This window comes from Juglans regia, chromosome 4 (assembly GCF_001411555.2).
Source record: "Juglans regia cultivar Chandler chromosome 4, Walnut 2.0, whole genome shotgun sequence".
NCBI lineage: Eukaryota > Viridiplantae > Streptophyta > Magnoliopsida > Fagales > Juglandaceae > Juglans > Juglans regia.
Window position 1 is genome coordinate 34,158,600 of NC_049904.1, and position 16,618 is coordinate 34,175,217.

Below are 16,618 nucleotides of genomic sequence, written 5' to 3' on the forward strand. Positions count from 1 at the left end.
TTTATTTTTAATAAATTCTCTAAAATCAATCTTTTTTATTTCGTTATGTTGTTATATATTTATTTTCTTTTCTTTTTTTTTTTTAAAAAAAGGATACATTGTGATTTCATGATAGTTTGTGCGGTAAATATATGGTTAATTTAAAGATAATTGAAAACTGGGTGATAATTGATACGGGGGTTTTTGAATATTTCACTTTATATATATATATATATATATATATATAATGAAAAAGACCATGGTTTTGACTTTTGGTGTATGACCTCTATTTATATTAATTAATGGGCATTATTATAATATGCTTAATGTTAATATAACTATGGCATAAGTTTATTTATTGATTAAAAATAAATTACAACATTTGGCATCTTAAATATTAAGAGTACCTGCATGCAGGTGGTGAAGTAGTTAGAATATTGTATTTACATGTATAGATTTTAACTTATATAATATTAGAATTGGAGGAATTCGTAATACCATCTCTCATTTTTTGTTCTAATTAATATTTCTAACAATTTTTTGAAACTAATGAAAATAATAATTCTTCAATTTTTTTTTATCTATATATGTAATTAGTATGGATACTCATAGTTTACAGAATTGATAATAATAGAATTAATGTATCGACAAAATATCCGTTTACGTTTACTAATATATACGCGCACCCAATTTCTGTGGTATGATGAAGTAAAATTAAAAAAAAAAAATCAAATAAAAAAAATTAATAAATAAATAGTAAAAAAATAATAATCATTATTGATCAAATTTATACTAATAGACACGCCTCACAGCTGGACGGCACAGTAGTACTGCTCGAGAAATAATTGACTTTGTTCTTTTGCGCACGGGTTTTGCATGCTCTTATATTATTATTATTATTATTTTTTATTTTCTAGTTTTACATGATTGACACTGCAAACGAAAAAATACATATATATATATATATACATATATATATATATATATATATGGAAAATGCTAGTTTTTCCGATGGGAACTTCCGCTTGGAGCTCCTGTTGGAATTTTTTTTTTATTTTTTATTTTTTTTTATTAAAAAATGTTTTTTAATAGTGATGAGATTTTTTTTTTAATTTTTTTAAAATATTAAAAAATATTAAAAAAATGTATGTAAAAAATGAAAAAAAAAAAAAAAATTTAAATACACTAGCGGGAGCCCCTGCGGTGACTCTAGAAGGGTCCTATATATATATACCGCTGAACTCAATCACTTCTCCGACAATATATAATTATAGCGTCCAATACATAAACCTCCCGTCCGTCTTTTGTCTCTCTCCGTATAATTTCTTCTCTGTCTTTCCCCCATTACTTTTTTTTTTTTTTTTCTTCTGTTGATGGATCTTGAAGTTGAAGCTTCCTGGTTTTTGCAGTTTCTTCACCCCCGCTATTGTTTTCTTGTATTCTCTTTCGTAATATGCAATTCTCTCCTGCTCTACCTGGTTAGACTAAAGCCTTGGTGCAACTGTGAGATTTGTCATGGTTATCTCACGTCGAATTGGTCCAAACAATTTGATAATCTTTGTGATTGGTACGCTCATCTTCTGAAAAACTCTCCTAGTAAAACTATCCACATACATGTTCTCCGAAACACGATCACTGCTAACCCCGATAATGTCGAGTATATGCTCAGAACAAGATTTGAGAATTACCCAAAAGGCAAACCTTTCTCCACAATCTTGGGTGACTTTCTGGGTCGAGGTATATTCAACGTGGACGGGGACCTATGGAGTTTCCAGAGAAAGATGGCGAATCTAGAGCTCAACAAGTCCTCCATAGTATTGTATGCATTCAATATTTTCAATTGCGAGATTAAAAGCCGACTTGTCCCTCTTTTATACTTAGTTGCAGGCAAAAAGGATGGAGTTTTGGATTTACAAGACGTGTTTCGAAGATTCTCCTTTGATTGCATATGCCAAATCTCATTTGGGTTGGACCCTAGCTGCCTCGAGTTGTCACTACCCATGTCTGAATTCGCTGTTTCCTTTGACCTTGCATCAAAATTATCTGCTGAGAGAGCCATGTCTGTGTCCCCGCTTTTATGGAAGATCAAACGGAAGCTCAATATAGGCAGTGAGAAGAAATTAAGAGAAGCTGTTAGAGTGATCAACATCTTGGCACAGGATGTCATAAGGCAGAAGCGGAAACTGGGATTTTCCAATCATAAAGATCTTTTGTCCCGGTTCATGGGCGCTGTAAATGATGAACCATATCTGAGAGACATCGTTATAAGCTTCCTCTTAGCTGGCCGTGACACTGTTGCATCAGCCTTGACTAGCTTCTTCTGGCTATTGGCAAAACACCCGCACGTGGAGTCAGAAATCCGGCTCGAGGCAGACCGAGTCATCGGAGCAAACCAGGAGCTCAAAAGCTTCGAACAGCTGCGAGAGCTCCATTTTTTACAAGCTGCAGTTTATGAGAGTATGAGACTCTATCCTCCGATACAATACGATTCAAAGTTTTGTCAAGAGGATGATGTCCTTCCTGATGGGACGTATGTGAGAGGAGGCACTAGGGTTACTTACCATCCCTACGCAATGGGTCGGATTGAAGAAATCTGGGGTCCAGATTGTTTAGAATTCAGGCCAGAAAGGTGGTTGAAGGATGGTGTATTCTTTCCAGCAAACCCTTTTAAGTACCCAGTTTTCCAAGCTGGAGTTAGGGTCTGTTTGGGCAAAGAAATGGCTCTGGTGGAGCTAAAATGTCTCGCTCTTTCATTGGTTAGGAGATTCCACATCGACTTGGCGACACCGGGCCGCTCTCCCCTGTTCTCTCCCGGGCTCACCTCCTCTTTTAGAGGCGGACTACCGGTCTTGGTACGGGAAAGAGAAACACCTTTATAATTCACAATATATCTATCTGTATTATATAAGCTGTTTTATTCCTAAAGATTGAAAATATTAATTGTGTGTAGCTGAGCAACAATGAAGTTGCAGGTTTTAGTGTACGAGAGAAATGTGTCGTTGGATTTGATCGATGGTCAAGTACATGGGATACATATATCAAGTACCAGAAACAAGTCTGCAGGTTGTGGTCGGCCAGACTTTTATCTTGTTGTACCGTAAGCGGTATGATTGTGTAGCTGGTGTTTTTTGACTGTTCAGGTAGATATTTAAGACATTCCTTCATGGAATCTTTTAGACGTTCTGCCAATTTTAGTGCACTTCATAAGCTCCAAAATTTGACTTATTAGGTTGCGAGGAATATGAATATATATAAATTAATGTATAAAGCGTGTACTCGATCGTGTGATTCTTGTGTATATGGATGTGCGTGTATATATATTATTTAGTTCAGTTGAGTTTGGTTTAGATTTAGACCTCTTTTAATATCTAAATACTCAGGTTGTGTTTGGATGTTGAAGTGAGTTGAGTTGAGTTGAGTTGAGATGATAAAATATTGTTAGAATATTATTTTTTAATATTATTATTATTTTGAGATTTGAAAAAATTGAATTGTTTATTATATTTTGTATTGGGATTTGAAAAAGTTATAATGATGAGTTGAGATGAGTTGAGAGTATTTGAGGAACCAAACGAAGCCTCAATGTTTAAGTCACTATAAACTCATCTCAATTCAAAACCTCTTTATACGTGGAACCTACGGAGCCACAACCTTTTTCAACTCACCTCTTTATAACACGCGTGACCCATAATTTTTTTCAACTTCTTATAAATACATCTAAATCTATCTTAACATACAAACACATCTAAACTCATTTTAGGCGAGTCTCACATATATAACTCACTACACTATCTCAACTCACTACTATTCATAAAGAACTTAACTCAACTCAACTTAGTTTAACATCCAAACGCATCGTTAATTTGATGTTGTTTGGAACTTTAATCTTGGATTATATATACTGCAACCCCACTAATAAATACTAAAGACCCTAGGTTTGGGAGTGAGATGAGAATTTTTTGTTTTAGATGAAAGTTTAAAATATTATTTTTAAATATTATTGTTATTTTAAGATTTGAAAAAGTTGAATTGTTTATGATATTTTATGTGAGAATTTAAAAAAATTATAATGATAAAATGAGATGAGATGAGAATTTTGTATCTCATTCTATGCCCCCAAACAAATGTTACAATGAGATTATTATTTGGGAATATATAATATGTGCAGTATATACACATATTTATATACTTGTAGATCGAACGACTACATGCATGCTGCCAGTTACAGCTTTTGCATGTTGGCATTTCACCAAACAATTAAAATTCGAATTAGCCTCTGCAAGCTAGCCATTGATTATATATAATTTGGTCACTCTAGAATTTATCATTGAAACTAAAGTGAAGTCGGTACTAATCCCTGGCCAGAACAAAACGTACAGTTTGATTATAATCCAGCTTAGAAGTTTTCTACGTTGTAAAGTTGTAATTAATTGGATGCTACACGTAAACAGATCCTAGTCTAGCTACATGATGATCATCATGATACAATAATGGCCCATGCATGCATAAATGTACGTGACATGACCAGGTATATATCCAACTCCTATCATCACTAGCCTCTCATTTTCGGGAGACCTGCCACTAATTAATTAGAGTACTAGTGTGCCGGCCTCATATGAATCATATGATTACAAAGGACAAATATTCCTGAATCCCGGCCACTCATCAGATCACATCTTTGTTTTGTAGGATACGCGACTTTAGCCTTTAACTGAGAATTGTTGATCTAATCGGACCAGAGGTTCACGATCAAGTCGTCATCAATCCTTTTTCGAGATGTGAAATGATTTTAATATATATATAATATATATTAAGAAGATGAAGATATCATAATTTTATTAATAGTCTTTATTTATAATGTAGGAAAATCATGGCCACAACCGGAAGCCTGATGATTACAAATAATCAAAAAATATATCCAAATTCAGGTATTAAAAAAATGCAAGACCCAAAACAAAATCACAAAACATTATACAAAATATTAAATGCAAAATTCTAATAAATAAAAAACCAAAATAATATAACATACCTACACGAAAAATTAAGATAAAAAAAAACATGTAGCATACTTGTTATCGACAACGAATTATATGGAAATATGTTGATCCATGCGAATAGCTCCCAGAATGTTTTTGGGAAGATTATTTTTATTATTAAAGAAGAAGTCTATACCTTTAGTGCCCATTTTGGCTAATTTGGAAGCAACGTGATTTGTTTCCCTAAAAGTAAGATGTAGCCTCACCACCCTCCATCGAACTGTCAATCTTGCCTCGTTCAGTACCTCTAACTCATTCAATGAATTTGGACATCCGCATCTCGAAGAATACCACCACCTCCACTTCTGCCTGGATTACCAAGATTGCTTCCATCAACATTAAGTTTCACAAAACCATGTGCTTGGTGCATCCATTTCAAACCCTGAATATTCTTTCTTTGTATAGACATCTTCATTAGACCTTGTTGCTGTAAAATCACATCATCTGAGCATTTTATGAATGACTTATTCATTTTTGTGTGGATAATTTGAGCCAACAAATTCTTGACTTTATAAAACACTTGCTCCCTTGTTTCAACAATCTCTTCCATTTGAGCTTCAGTACATCTATATAACCATAGGAACCAATTGATTAAAGATGGAAGAATACCAATCACTACATTGATCTGTGAGACAGCCTAAGCCTTGGATATCCATTGATGAATTTTACCACCACATGTATAGGTTGGCCCAAATTTTAGACCAAGTGCTACCTCAAAATAATTCCAAACAATTGACCTTAATTGGAATCATTAGAGCAGACTTTTAATATATATATATATATATATATATATATAATTCAAGAGTAATTACTACTTAGGTTAGGTACATGATAATTAGTCTCTAGATCATATTCTGATTTTCTTTTTTCCACTAGATTTTTAATTTATCAACAATCCCTAGCTAGCTAATTAGTTATATTAATTTCTTAAATACACTGCCAAAAATTTGCCCTTTTGGGGCAAGTACTATTCGCTGCAAAACATTTCACCCGACCGAAATTCGTTTGTGGCAAATTGGTCGAGAATAAATCTTCTAGGTTGATCAATCACGGTGACCTTTGGATTTCGTCAGATAGGATATCTTTTGCCGTGAAAACATTTCGTCGAAAATAATACTCTTCATGCGAGGTAGAAGCATTTATGTTGCTAGCTTAGTTCTCCAAAAAAAATTATTTGCAACAAGTAGTATTCGCCGCAAATAATGATAAACATTTAAAAAAATATCTGCGGCAAATCCGAATTCACCGCAAAGAACAATTATCCAAAAAAATATATATATATATGCATAAAACCATATTAATCAAAATCCAAGCCATGCACTAATTTTATATTTCAAGAAAAATCAATAAAAATCCAAGCACAATAAAAATTAACCAAAAGAATAAGAATAAATGTCCTCTAAAAGGTAAACATCACATAAAAATTGAAGATGCAAACATGACATAACATGGATTTCATCTGTATCATTGACAAAACATCCTCAGAAATATGTTTGCAATAGAATCACCAAATGCAATCTTAGATAAGTTTTGCTTCCTGTTAAATTTTATTTCATCCATTAGTTGTTGGCTCAAAAGTGTCTGCTCTGCATGCTTTCTATGTAAACAAATGCAATATTGGATGAATAAAAGAAATAATATCAAAGCTATAATGTGCACATATGGGTTTAACATATAGCCACGACCACTTAAAAACTGAATGATACAAACATTAAACCAACAAAATTGTCTTTTCAGATGTTGAACCTCTTGTTTATGATTCTTGGATGAACAAGTCTGAGAGAATGCAATGAGTCCAACCAAAACAAATATAAAACTTTAGGCTCCAACATAAAAAATGAATGATACAAACATTAAAAAAACCAACATATTCTGCTATATATTACACACTACAGAGCCTAAACCAGAGTTTTGTTTGTTCAAAATCCTAAAGATCATCAAAATTATACAAGAATTACAAGAGAAAATAAAAGTGAAATGAAAGTCTCAAGATCCAAGCTAGCAAAATCAGATTGAGAGACTCACCTCCTCTACGAAGGTAGTTTGGCTGCATCCTCAAGATCATGTTCTGCTTTTAGGAAGTAGTGAAAGCATCATCATTTGTCATTTGTGGTGCCCTGTGATTTGGGTAGCAAAAGAGGGTATTACTTACTCTTTATTTGATAAAAATTACGGGCTTTATCTCTCCATACAACCAATCCTCCAATAGGTCTTAGACAATGTTGTAATACTACAGTAGTCCAATATGCTGAGTCCATAGTGCGACTAGTTACCATTGTGACCCAATAGAGGTCATTGTTTGGACCCTGATTTTCATCCTTGCAATGTGTCTCAAATTTCCTAAATAGCCTCAACATGTATTGGAGTTGTATATATTGGGTAAAATTCCACCACCACAAGGCTGGTTGTAACATTTTGAGACTTTAAAACTCTCTGTTAGAGCCAAATTCTGTTCAAATCCAAATACGAGGCTCTAAAGTGGCATTAAACTCAACAAAGATCAGTACACACAAACCACGGATTAGAGGGTCCTAGAAGTCACCAAGAACCCAAGTGCATGCTTGCTAGAAATTACATTCCTGCACATGAGCCTGATCAAGTGTAGTAATGGGCAACAACCTTAATTTCTAGAGATTACCACCCTCCTCATCGTGCATTTATTTGATTAGATGTGAATTCAATATTTCACTACAGCTAGAGCTAGCACAATCCCAAAATCCATGGAGAAGGAAATTATATTAAATATTTGGCAGATGCATGCAGTAGCTTCCCATGTTCATTAGTATCCGCTTCATGTCCTTGTTACTTATTGGAATTACTTTCATCAAATATGTAAAAATAGTATATTTTCAAAGGTTTCATTTGAGAAATTTTTGAGGGCTAAATTAGATAAAACCAACTTTCATGAACTAAAATTAGATAAAACCCCATATTAACTAAAACCAGATAAAACCCACTTTCATGAACTCTCAGATGTATATCACCCAAAACCCCAAATCAATTCTAAATCAGTGTCTAAAAACTAATCCAAACCCATCCTTCAGCATCAAAAAGTCCCTAATGTAGATAAAGCACTGCAATTTGTAACAGATTCACAATTAATTCGTAACAGATTCACAATCAATCATGGAGAATATCCAAAAAAAGTGAACTTACCCAAACAGTACACAGGAACTCCAAATCTATGAAATCAAAACAAATATAGATGAAGGCAATAGCACTATACTCAGATGAAATGCTTGCAATACATATACCTAAAATGGGAGGGAAAAAATTTGAAAAACACAAACTCATTCATTGAGCAGTAGCCCCTCATCCATGCTCCGATCGAGATCCCCCACATACAACGATAAAATCACGAGAGAAACAGAGACAGAGATAATTAGCGCGAAATAGAGAGTGAGCGAAATGACAGGGAGAGATAAAGGAAGGAGAGAGAGAGAGAGAGAGATGCGCACACACAGAACAGAAGATAGAGAAAGAAACAGACAGAGGATTAAGAGACTCACCTCCTCGGCGTGGTGGCGATGGCACGGCAGCAAGCATGGCTTAGGAAGGGCAATAGCAAACTCACATAGAATAGAGATGGAGTATCGAGCTGGGGGAAAAGAAGAAAGGGAGAGAAAGAAAAGAAACAAGGAGAAAAAGAAAGAAGGGGAATTCACGTAGGATTTTATCATGACATTTTGTGGCGGTTAACAATCGCTGCAAATATAGTGAAAACGTTGTCGTCAAAGACCCATAACGTGCTATGTCGAGGTTGTATCTAGCGATTCAATGTGCGGCGGCATATTATCTCTACAAATAGTCTTTTTAGCGATGATTTTTTTGCTCTCTAGAAGAAAAACACAAATACAATAATAAAATAAAAAATTATAAAAATTAAAAAAAAAAAAAAAAAAAGTCTCACACAATCCAATTGTTGTTTGTCGCAATCTTTTTTAGCCGCATAAACGGCTTTTTCTTGAAGTGATGATAATTAGAAGCAGTCGTCAAGTTTTTGTTAAAAATCGACAAACGTCCGCATAATTAGGTTAGGTTATATGGCGATCGATCAGGACTTGCTACAAATCCTACAATATTCCTACTTTTATTAAAAGTAACCATTGGACCGATGAAGTCTTGGGGAGAAGTATTGGGTGGGAAAAGACGGCTGACATGATCGATGAATGAGAAATAATCTGTACTTTTAGATTCACTTTTTATAAAGAGTTTGTATGCGATTTATATATTTAAGAATTATATATAATAATATTATTAATAAATTAAGTAAGGAATCAAAAACCGTTAAAAATATGTTAATGGTTACTCCTTATATATATCATATTGTGATTGATGGTCGTCTAGGTTCGAAGTGTTTCTAGTGGCCATCCATCGATGTGTCGTTAATTTGACTATATATAATTAACAGCAATTATTTGTTTCTAAATGCATGTTTTTTCTTTTTATTTAAGAAAAATAGAGAAAGTTGTTAATGCAAGATCCTTCTCATGATCTCATGTCTTGTATGGCTTTTTTGGGATTCAATGAATGATCTTAATTGAGCTATAATATAATAGCGCATGATGCATGATGATCATGCATAGAAAGCCATTAATCTGACCGTATGCATCTGCTCGATCTGATCGCGTGAGTCATGTAACTTCTTTTTTTTTTCTATCTTTGAACTTTTGTTCGCAATTATATATATATTTATAAATATATATATATATATATATTTATATATAGGACCGATCTTAATTAGGTCAGGAGATTGTTTGTACACGAGTTTTCTTCTCTAATTTCCGCCTATATTATACCATTTTGTTTGGAGCTTGGACCTGCGTAATCCGATACATGACCTTCAAATTAAAACTAAAAAGAACAGAGAAAGAAAGAATCTTCATGAATATTCTACTAATTTAAGCATGTTGAATATATAATTTCGAGTGGTTCACTTTTCCGTGCTAAAGTGAACCATCACTCTCAAGTGGATACCCTACGTGCTAAAGTGAACCATCATTCTTTATATATACTAGATCTAATATATAAAGAATACCCTACGTGCTAAAGTGGGTGGCCGATTTCGTTCACTTTTTCAATATATATATATATATATTGTGTGTGTGTGTCATGTGTTTAAACTTAAAGTCTTAAAAGATGTTGTACAGGCAGGCCTATCTTTCGAATTCCTTTTCTTTTCCATTGATAACATGAGTCTCTGTACAATATTGGAGATCAAGTAAAGTTGGCTATATATGTGGTTATTAATTAACCTACATAAGTTAGCTAGGGCAATACATTTTCTGTGACACCTCAGCATGCCAGGGGAATGGTACTCTAGGACGTTCGAAACGCAAAACCCCAAAAAACCCCCGAGAAGTAGAAAGAATATATATTGAGAAGCACCATGGGCGCGCGCGCGTATGGGGGAAAGATTTTTTTATGGATGAACGTGCCAAATGAACGACGATGAGGACTATGAACATAGCAGAGAATCCAACGGGCTCCGCGTGCTGAGGATTGCGGCAATGGCCCCAAGGTTACGGTTTCCCCGTCGATCATTGATGCATGGTAATCACTTCAGGGCCACGGACACGATTTTTCAGCTCGGTTACATGCATGCATAATATATATAATTAACTATATATACAATAATAATTTGTATAAATCCGATTGAGCTAGCTAGATAGGAATGCAGATCGTAATTATTTTGAAAAACATTATTAATGCTCATGCGGAGGAAGCTAGCATTTAAGGGAAGTAAAAATTAATTTTCTTGATCTGCAGCTGTTCTTAAAGTACATTAGAAGAAGTTCCCTTTTTATTTCTTCCTTTTTCTTTTTTCGTTATACAAATAATTTCTGCCAATATAATTCGTGAATGTAACCATTTGACTAATTGCACGTACGGATACTCAATTGATGATCAAGGAGGAACCGTACTCTGACCAGCGGTGCTTATACATCTGTGGAAACCGTTCATATATAGGACTAATTGGATCTGAACGTACGTATAACGATATTATGGGTATTGTTGTACAACATTAAACTCGTTGGCTAGCTGTCTGGTAGTACTGTCAAGCGTGAACTGTAATATTACTGATCATTGACTGTTTATATGTAGGATTAATTTATGCACAAGTACAGAAGGTTTTATAAAAAAATGTAATATGGAATATAAGTTTGAAATAAATAAGTTTCATATAAATTATTTATAAAAAAAATGGGTCTCATGCACTAATAAATAATAATTTTTTTTATATTTTTCTTTTAAGTTCGGTCCACTTTTTTATAAGGGTTTTCTGATTTATTTTAAACTTGTACAAATAATTTCTCTTATAAAAATTTGTAGATATAAAAATATTCAAAGATTAGTTAAAAGTGTGAATAAGTATACAGTAAGTTTAAGTTTGAATGTAGAACAAAAAATAAGAATATTTAATATGTAAATTGATCTCAACGTCGATCCTTTTAACAAATAAAGAACATTAATTATCACATTCATTATAAATGGGCCGCATGTATATGATTTATGGAGAATAAAACATATATATTTAAGTTTAAAAAATCCATACTCTTTTATTATGTGAACAATAATATTAGACAGTAATAAATAATTACGTGATAAATTTCAAATGACTCAATTTATATAAAAATGTTTGTCAATATATAACTAAAGAAATTTACGTGAAAAATTAAGAACATATAAGATTTAGATTATTTTGAGGCAGGACCATGCAAGTTATACGTACGTGCGTACATAATTAATTGTGTGTAGTACTATTGGTAGTTGAAGTGGGAGCTAGCCGTGAAAAAGTCTCTTGCTTGGTTAGTTTTTTTCTCACTTTCACGCGAATGAATCTAGCTTGCTATTTATGGACATAAGATCCAAAATCTAAGCCACCCTATTCTCGATCTGAAACAGAAATTATTCTCTTGCCCCTGTGTTCGTTCATCAGTCAAGATGATCTGGTTCCTCAGCATACTTTTCGCAGAGATCAGTGAGGTAAGAACTAGTACGTAGCATCATATATAACGCAGGAGCAGTGATGTACAGTTATATATAAGCTGATCTTACACTCCCAATCACTGTGAGGAAAACACCACTTATAACTACCTTCACTTTTGAGAGACTCTCGATATTACAACAAAAGATGTTGCAAAATATGCTTGTGCTTGTGTTAAGTCTCCATCTCGTAACGATATCGTTGGCCCGTGGCCCAAATGCCCATGAAAGAAAGGTACGTACGTACATCTTTAGAGTTTGCGTACTTCTGCATGCATGTCATGGACCAGTAGTGATTGGTTGACCAACTGGACGGTAGCTGAATCCCTCTCTCTCTCTCTCTCTCTCTCTTTTCGTTGAAAAAACAGTATGAATTTGAAAACTAACTTTTGATCAACAACAGCCGTACATCGTGTACATGGGAGAACTCCGGCCTGGAGCAGAAACTTCGGCCATGGACGATCACCACAACCTGCTTTCCACGGCTATTGGAGAGTACTGGATCGAAACCTTGCTTCAAACTATTTGCAAAATTGTTAATTCTTTTCAGTGAGCAATTCTAAATTTCTAATCATTCTGTAGTACTATTAACTGATATTTAATTTTTGCAGTGAGAAAGTAGCTAGAGAATCCAGAATATATAGCTATGGAAAGAGCTTCAATGGGTTCGCAGCCAGGCTATTGCCCCAGGAAGTAAAGAGATTATCAGGTTTGTATATATAAATAGAAATTAAGCCCGAGATCTCAAGTCGATCGCAAGATTGATGATGTTATCATTTTCTTTGATATATATATTTATATATATACACTATATATATATATAAGCTTGCATTGACTTGCAGATGAAGAAAGAGTTGTATCGGTGTTTCCAAACACATTGCGCCAACTTCATACAACGAGATCTTGGGATTTCTTGGGAATGCCCACAACATTGAAAAAAAGAAACTTCATAATAGAAAGCAATATCATTGTTGGCATGTTGGATACAGGTTGGTATTTAAAATATTTTCCTCCTCGACACCATAGATATACGGGAGTTTCTCTCAGACAAAAATTAACCAACCTTAACGTTTTATGATCTATTATTTTCATAGGAATTTGGGTTCAATCTCCAAGTTTTAACGATAAAGGCTACGGGCCAATCCCAGCTAAATGGAAGGGCAAATGTGTCAAGGGTGCCAACTTCACTAGCTGCAATAGGTAAACTTATTGTTCTGAGTCATTCTGCTCGTCTTAGCACGCCATGAGTGTTGTACTTAAGAGGGAATTTGCAAATTAAATTTTATTCCGTACGTGCTGCATAGTTTTTCTCAAATTTTTTTTTTCTCGTGGGCTTACGTACAGAAAAGTGATAGGTGCAAAATACTTCAACCTGGACGCCAGCGACCCTGATATGGGGAATCCTAGTCCGGTGGATAACGATGGCCATGGTACTCACACTTCCTCCACTGCAGCCGGCGTACATGTCAGGGGCGCCAGTCTGTATGGCATAGCCAAAGGCACGGCACGTGGTGGCGTACCATCAGCGCGTATAGCAATGTACAAAGTATGCTGGTCCGTCGGTTGCAGCGACATGGATCTCTTGGCAGGGTTTGACGAAGCCATTGCTGATGGGGTCGATTTGATATCGGTCTCTATAGCAGGTCCGCCCAGGGACCTCTTTGAGGACCCGATTGCCATTGGAGCTTTTCATGCTATGAAGAAAGGGATTCTGACTTCGTGCTCGGCCGGGAACGATGGGCCTTACAGTTACACGGTGCAGAATGTTGCTCCCTGGATCATGACCGTGGCTGCCAGTGGCATTGATAGGCAATTCAAGACGGAGGTTAATCTGGGTAGTGGCGAGAAATTTTCTGTAACTCTCTATCTCTTTCTCTCTCTCTCTCTCTCTCGATCAATCCGTGTTTGCAATAAGCTTCAGATCATCACTTATAGGGGTTTTATTGGTTTGTTGGCAGGGAATTGCTATAAATACGTTTACCCCAAAGAAAAAGACGTACCCTTTAACAAGTGGAGCCCATTCAGTTAATATCAGTGGAGATTTCTATGGGAATGCCAGGTATGAGATTTTAGATTGAGTTGTAATGGTGCTGAAATTTAAAAGTCACATACTTTTTGAATGGTTCTTAAAGTATTATAATTAATTATAAGTTGATGATGAATCCAATTAATAATTTGAGTGTGAAATGATCATGATAGTGCCTGTGACTATGGGACTCTAGACAAGAATAAGGTGAAGGGAAAGATCGTGTTCTGCCAGGGAAGCAGCGGCCCTGATTACACCATCAAAGAGTTAGGTGGTGCCGGAACGATCATGGTGCTTGATGAAGAGACGGATATAGCCTTCACCACTCTAGTCCCAGGGACATTTGTCCTCCCCAAGGATGGCAAAAAGATTGATCAGTACATTAATTCCACCAAGTATGTTTGTTAATTTCAGTACTGTGCACCTTCACATAATATAATCGCTTTTACTTCACTCGAACTGTGCAACTACATATATATATATATATATATATATATTATATATATATATAGTCACTACCCCTAAACATTTTCAAAAAACAAAATAAACCTTATTTTAAAGAAAAACAAAAGAAAAAAAGGAATATGGCCCATGGAAGATGTTGATCCACGACAGATGTTGCAGACAACTTTGTTTGTTTAGTAGGTGTTAGTTTGAGAGAATGAATTGTATGCTTTCCATGAGTTTTTGTAGAGTTGTATCTGTTGAACAGATACCTGTTGTGAAGGGCACCATTGCATCTATAAAATCCTAAGAGATGATCAACGCCCGTGTCTGAAAATATCACCATTAACCCGACCCCACAAGAAATGCTCAAAGACACAAGTTATAACCAACCTGACTACTGACTAATACCAAAGACTGGTCTTCACAGTATTGACCACTGAGCTCTAGTACCTCGGGTTGAATTAATTGCAGGAATCCTCGGGCTGTAATACAAAAGACAAGAACTCTTAACATCAGTGCTCCTTTTGTGGCTTCTTTCTCCTCCAGAGGCCCTCAGTCAATCAACCTCAACATCCTTAAGGTAAAGTAATATCTCTCCCACAGCTCTCTCTCTCTCTCTTTCTCTCTCATGTACTAATTGCCAATGGACAGCCTGACATCGTTGCACCAGGACTAGACATATTAGCTGCTTATTCAACACTGGCATCAGTAACAGGGGACCCAACTGATAAGCGGCATGCTGTGTTCAACATAATATCAGGAACATCTATGGCTTGCCCTCACGCAGCAGCAGCTGCTGCCTATGTCAAGTCTTTCCACCCTGACTGGTCTCCTGCTGCAATCAAGTCTGCTCTCATGACTACTGGTAAGACCTCGGATCCTAAACTAAATATTCTGAAGTTTTGGACTCCTTTGATTCACTTGTTTGGCCTGTTCATATCTACCTCTAGTCCTACGGTTCCTTTTGTTTTCCTTCAAGTTATAACCAGTAAATTAAATATTAATTGCTTTTCTCTAAACCAAATTCTGGCTGCTTCTTATATATTAATCCAAGTAACCCATTTGCAAAGAAAAGTGCAAGTGCCAAATTCTCCGAAGTCCAATTAACTGTTGGATATTGTGGAATATGGCTAATAGCTCATCTGTCTTGAGTTAGATCAGATGACTGTTATAGCAGCAGATTAGACACCACAAAGGAAGAATTCGCCTCAACTAATCTATCGGAACGAAATTTTTTTTTACCAAAAATCTATTTGTTGAGTCTATTTTGTTGCCTCAGCAATGCGAAAAGCTTGTTTGATCAATATCTCCTCGACTTTGACAGTACAGTATGCTTTGAAAAATATTGTCAAAATCAATCTCTAATGCCTCTGATCTCTCTCTCTCTCTCTCTCTCTCCACCTCCTCCATCATGTAGCCACCCCTATGAGAATTGAAGACGACGATGCCGCGCTGGGATCCGGATCAGGACAGATAAATCCAGTCCAGGCAGTGCACCCTGGTCTCATCTATAACATTTCCATCAGCTCCTATGCCAGTTTCCTGTGCAAGGAAGGCTACAACGGCACATCCCTCGCTCTACTTTTTGGAGGCAAAAAGAAACTTAACTGCTCACAGTTTAAGCCTGCACAAGGCACTGACGGCCTTAATTACCCTACAATGCATGCACAGCTAATGGGTGCGAGTTCAGACATTTTTGCCACCTTCCACCGGACTGTGACCAACATGGGTAATGGTAACTCGGTGTACAAGGCAAAGGTGACATCACCAAGAGGTCTTTCTATTAGAGTTTACCCAGCAACTTTGAAGTTTAGCAGGTTACACGAACAGATGAACTTCAAGGTCGTAGTGAAGGGCAGTTTTAAGCGGAATGGGACTGAGCAGTTACTGTCGGCTTTACTTGAGTGGAATGACTCCAAGCACAGTGTGACGAACCATATCCTTATTTATAGGCCATTAGCTTAAGTCTGTTTAGTGGTAGTCATGCGTGTAGCTAGTTATTAGCCGCTTCACTTTCTGTAACCAAGTTGCAAATTAGTTTTCCAATTCGTTCATTTAATTTTTTCTACTGTAACTCAAAATTTAATTGGTAGAAAGATGCCTCTGCGAATGAGATATATTTCCCTTCATTTACCTATAAAGA

The 16,618-nt window shown here is 35.6% G+C and overlaps 2 protein-coding genes across 2 annotated transcripts; both read left to right on the forward strand.

The window, feature by feature from the left end:
- Window positions 1-1,352: 1,352 nt before the first annotated feature.
- Window positions 1,353-2,858, forward strand: LOC108981355 (cytochrome P450 94C1-like). The gene has a single exon (XM_018952470.2). It carries the CDS (start codon window positions 1,353-1,355, stop codon window positions 2,856-2,858), a length of 1,506 nt encoding a protein of 501 aa, XP_018808015.2.
- Window positions 2,859-12,055: 9,197 nt separating this feature from the next.
- Window positions 12,056-16,604, forward strand: LOC109005335 (subtilisin-like protease SBT4.15). The gene is made up of 11 exons (XM_018984215.2): window positions 12,056-12,237; window positions 12,406-12,497; window positions 12,614-12,711; window positions 12,845-12,991; window positions 13,097-13,202; window positions 13,347-13,857; window positions 13,961-14,061; window positions 14,202-14,423; window positions 14,947-15,055; window positions 15,127-15,340; window positions 15,893-16,604. The coding sequence occupies exons 1-11, from the start codon at window positions 12,151-12,153 to the stop codon at window positions 16,438-16,440; spliced, it is 2,235 nt and encodes a 744-aa protein (XP_018839760.1). The 5' UTR covers window positions 12,056-12,150; the 3' UTR covers window positions 16,441-16,604.
- The last annotated feature ends 14 nt before the right edge of the window (window positions 16,605-16,618 follow it).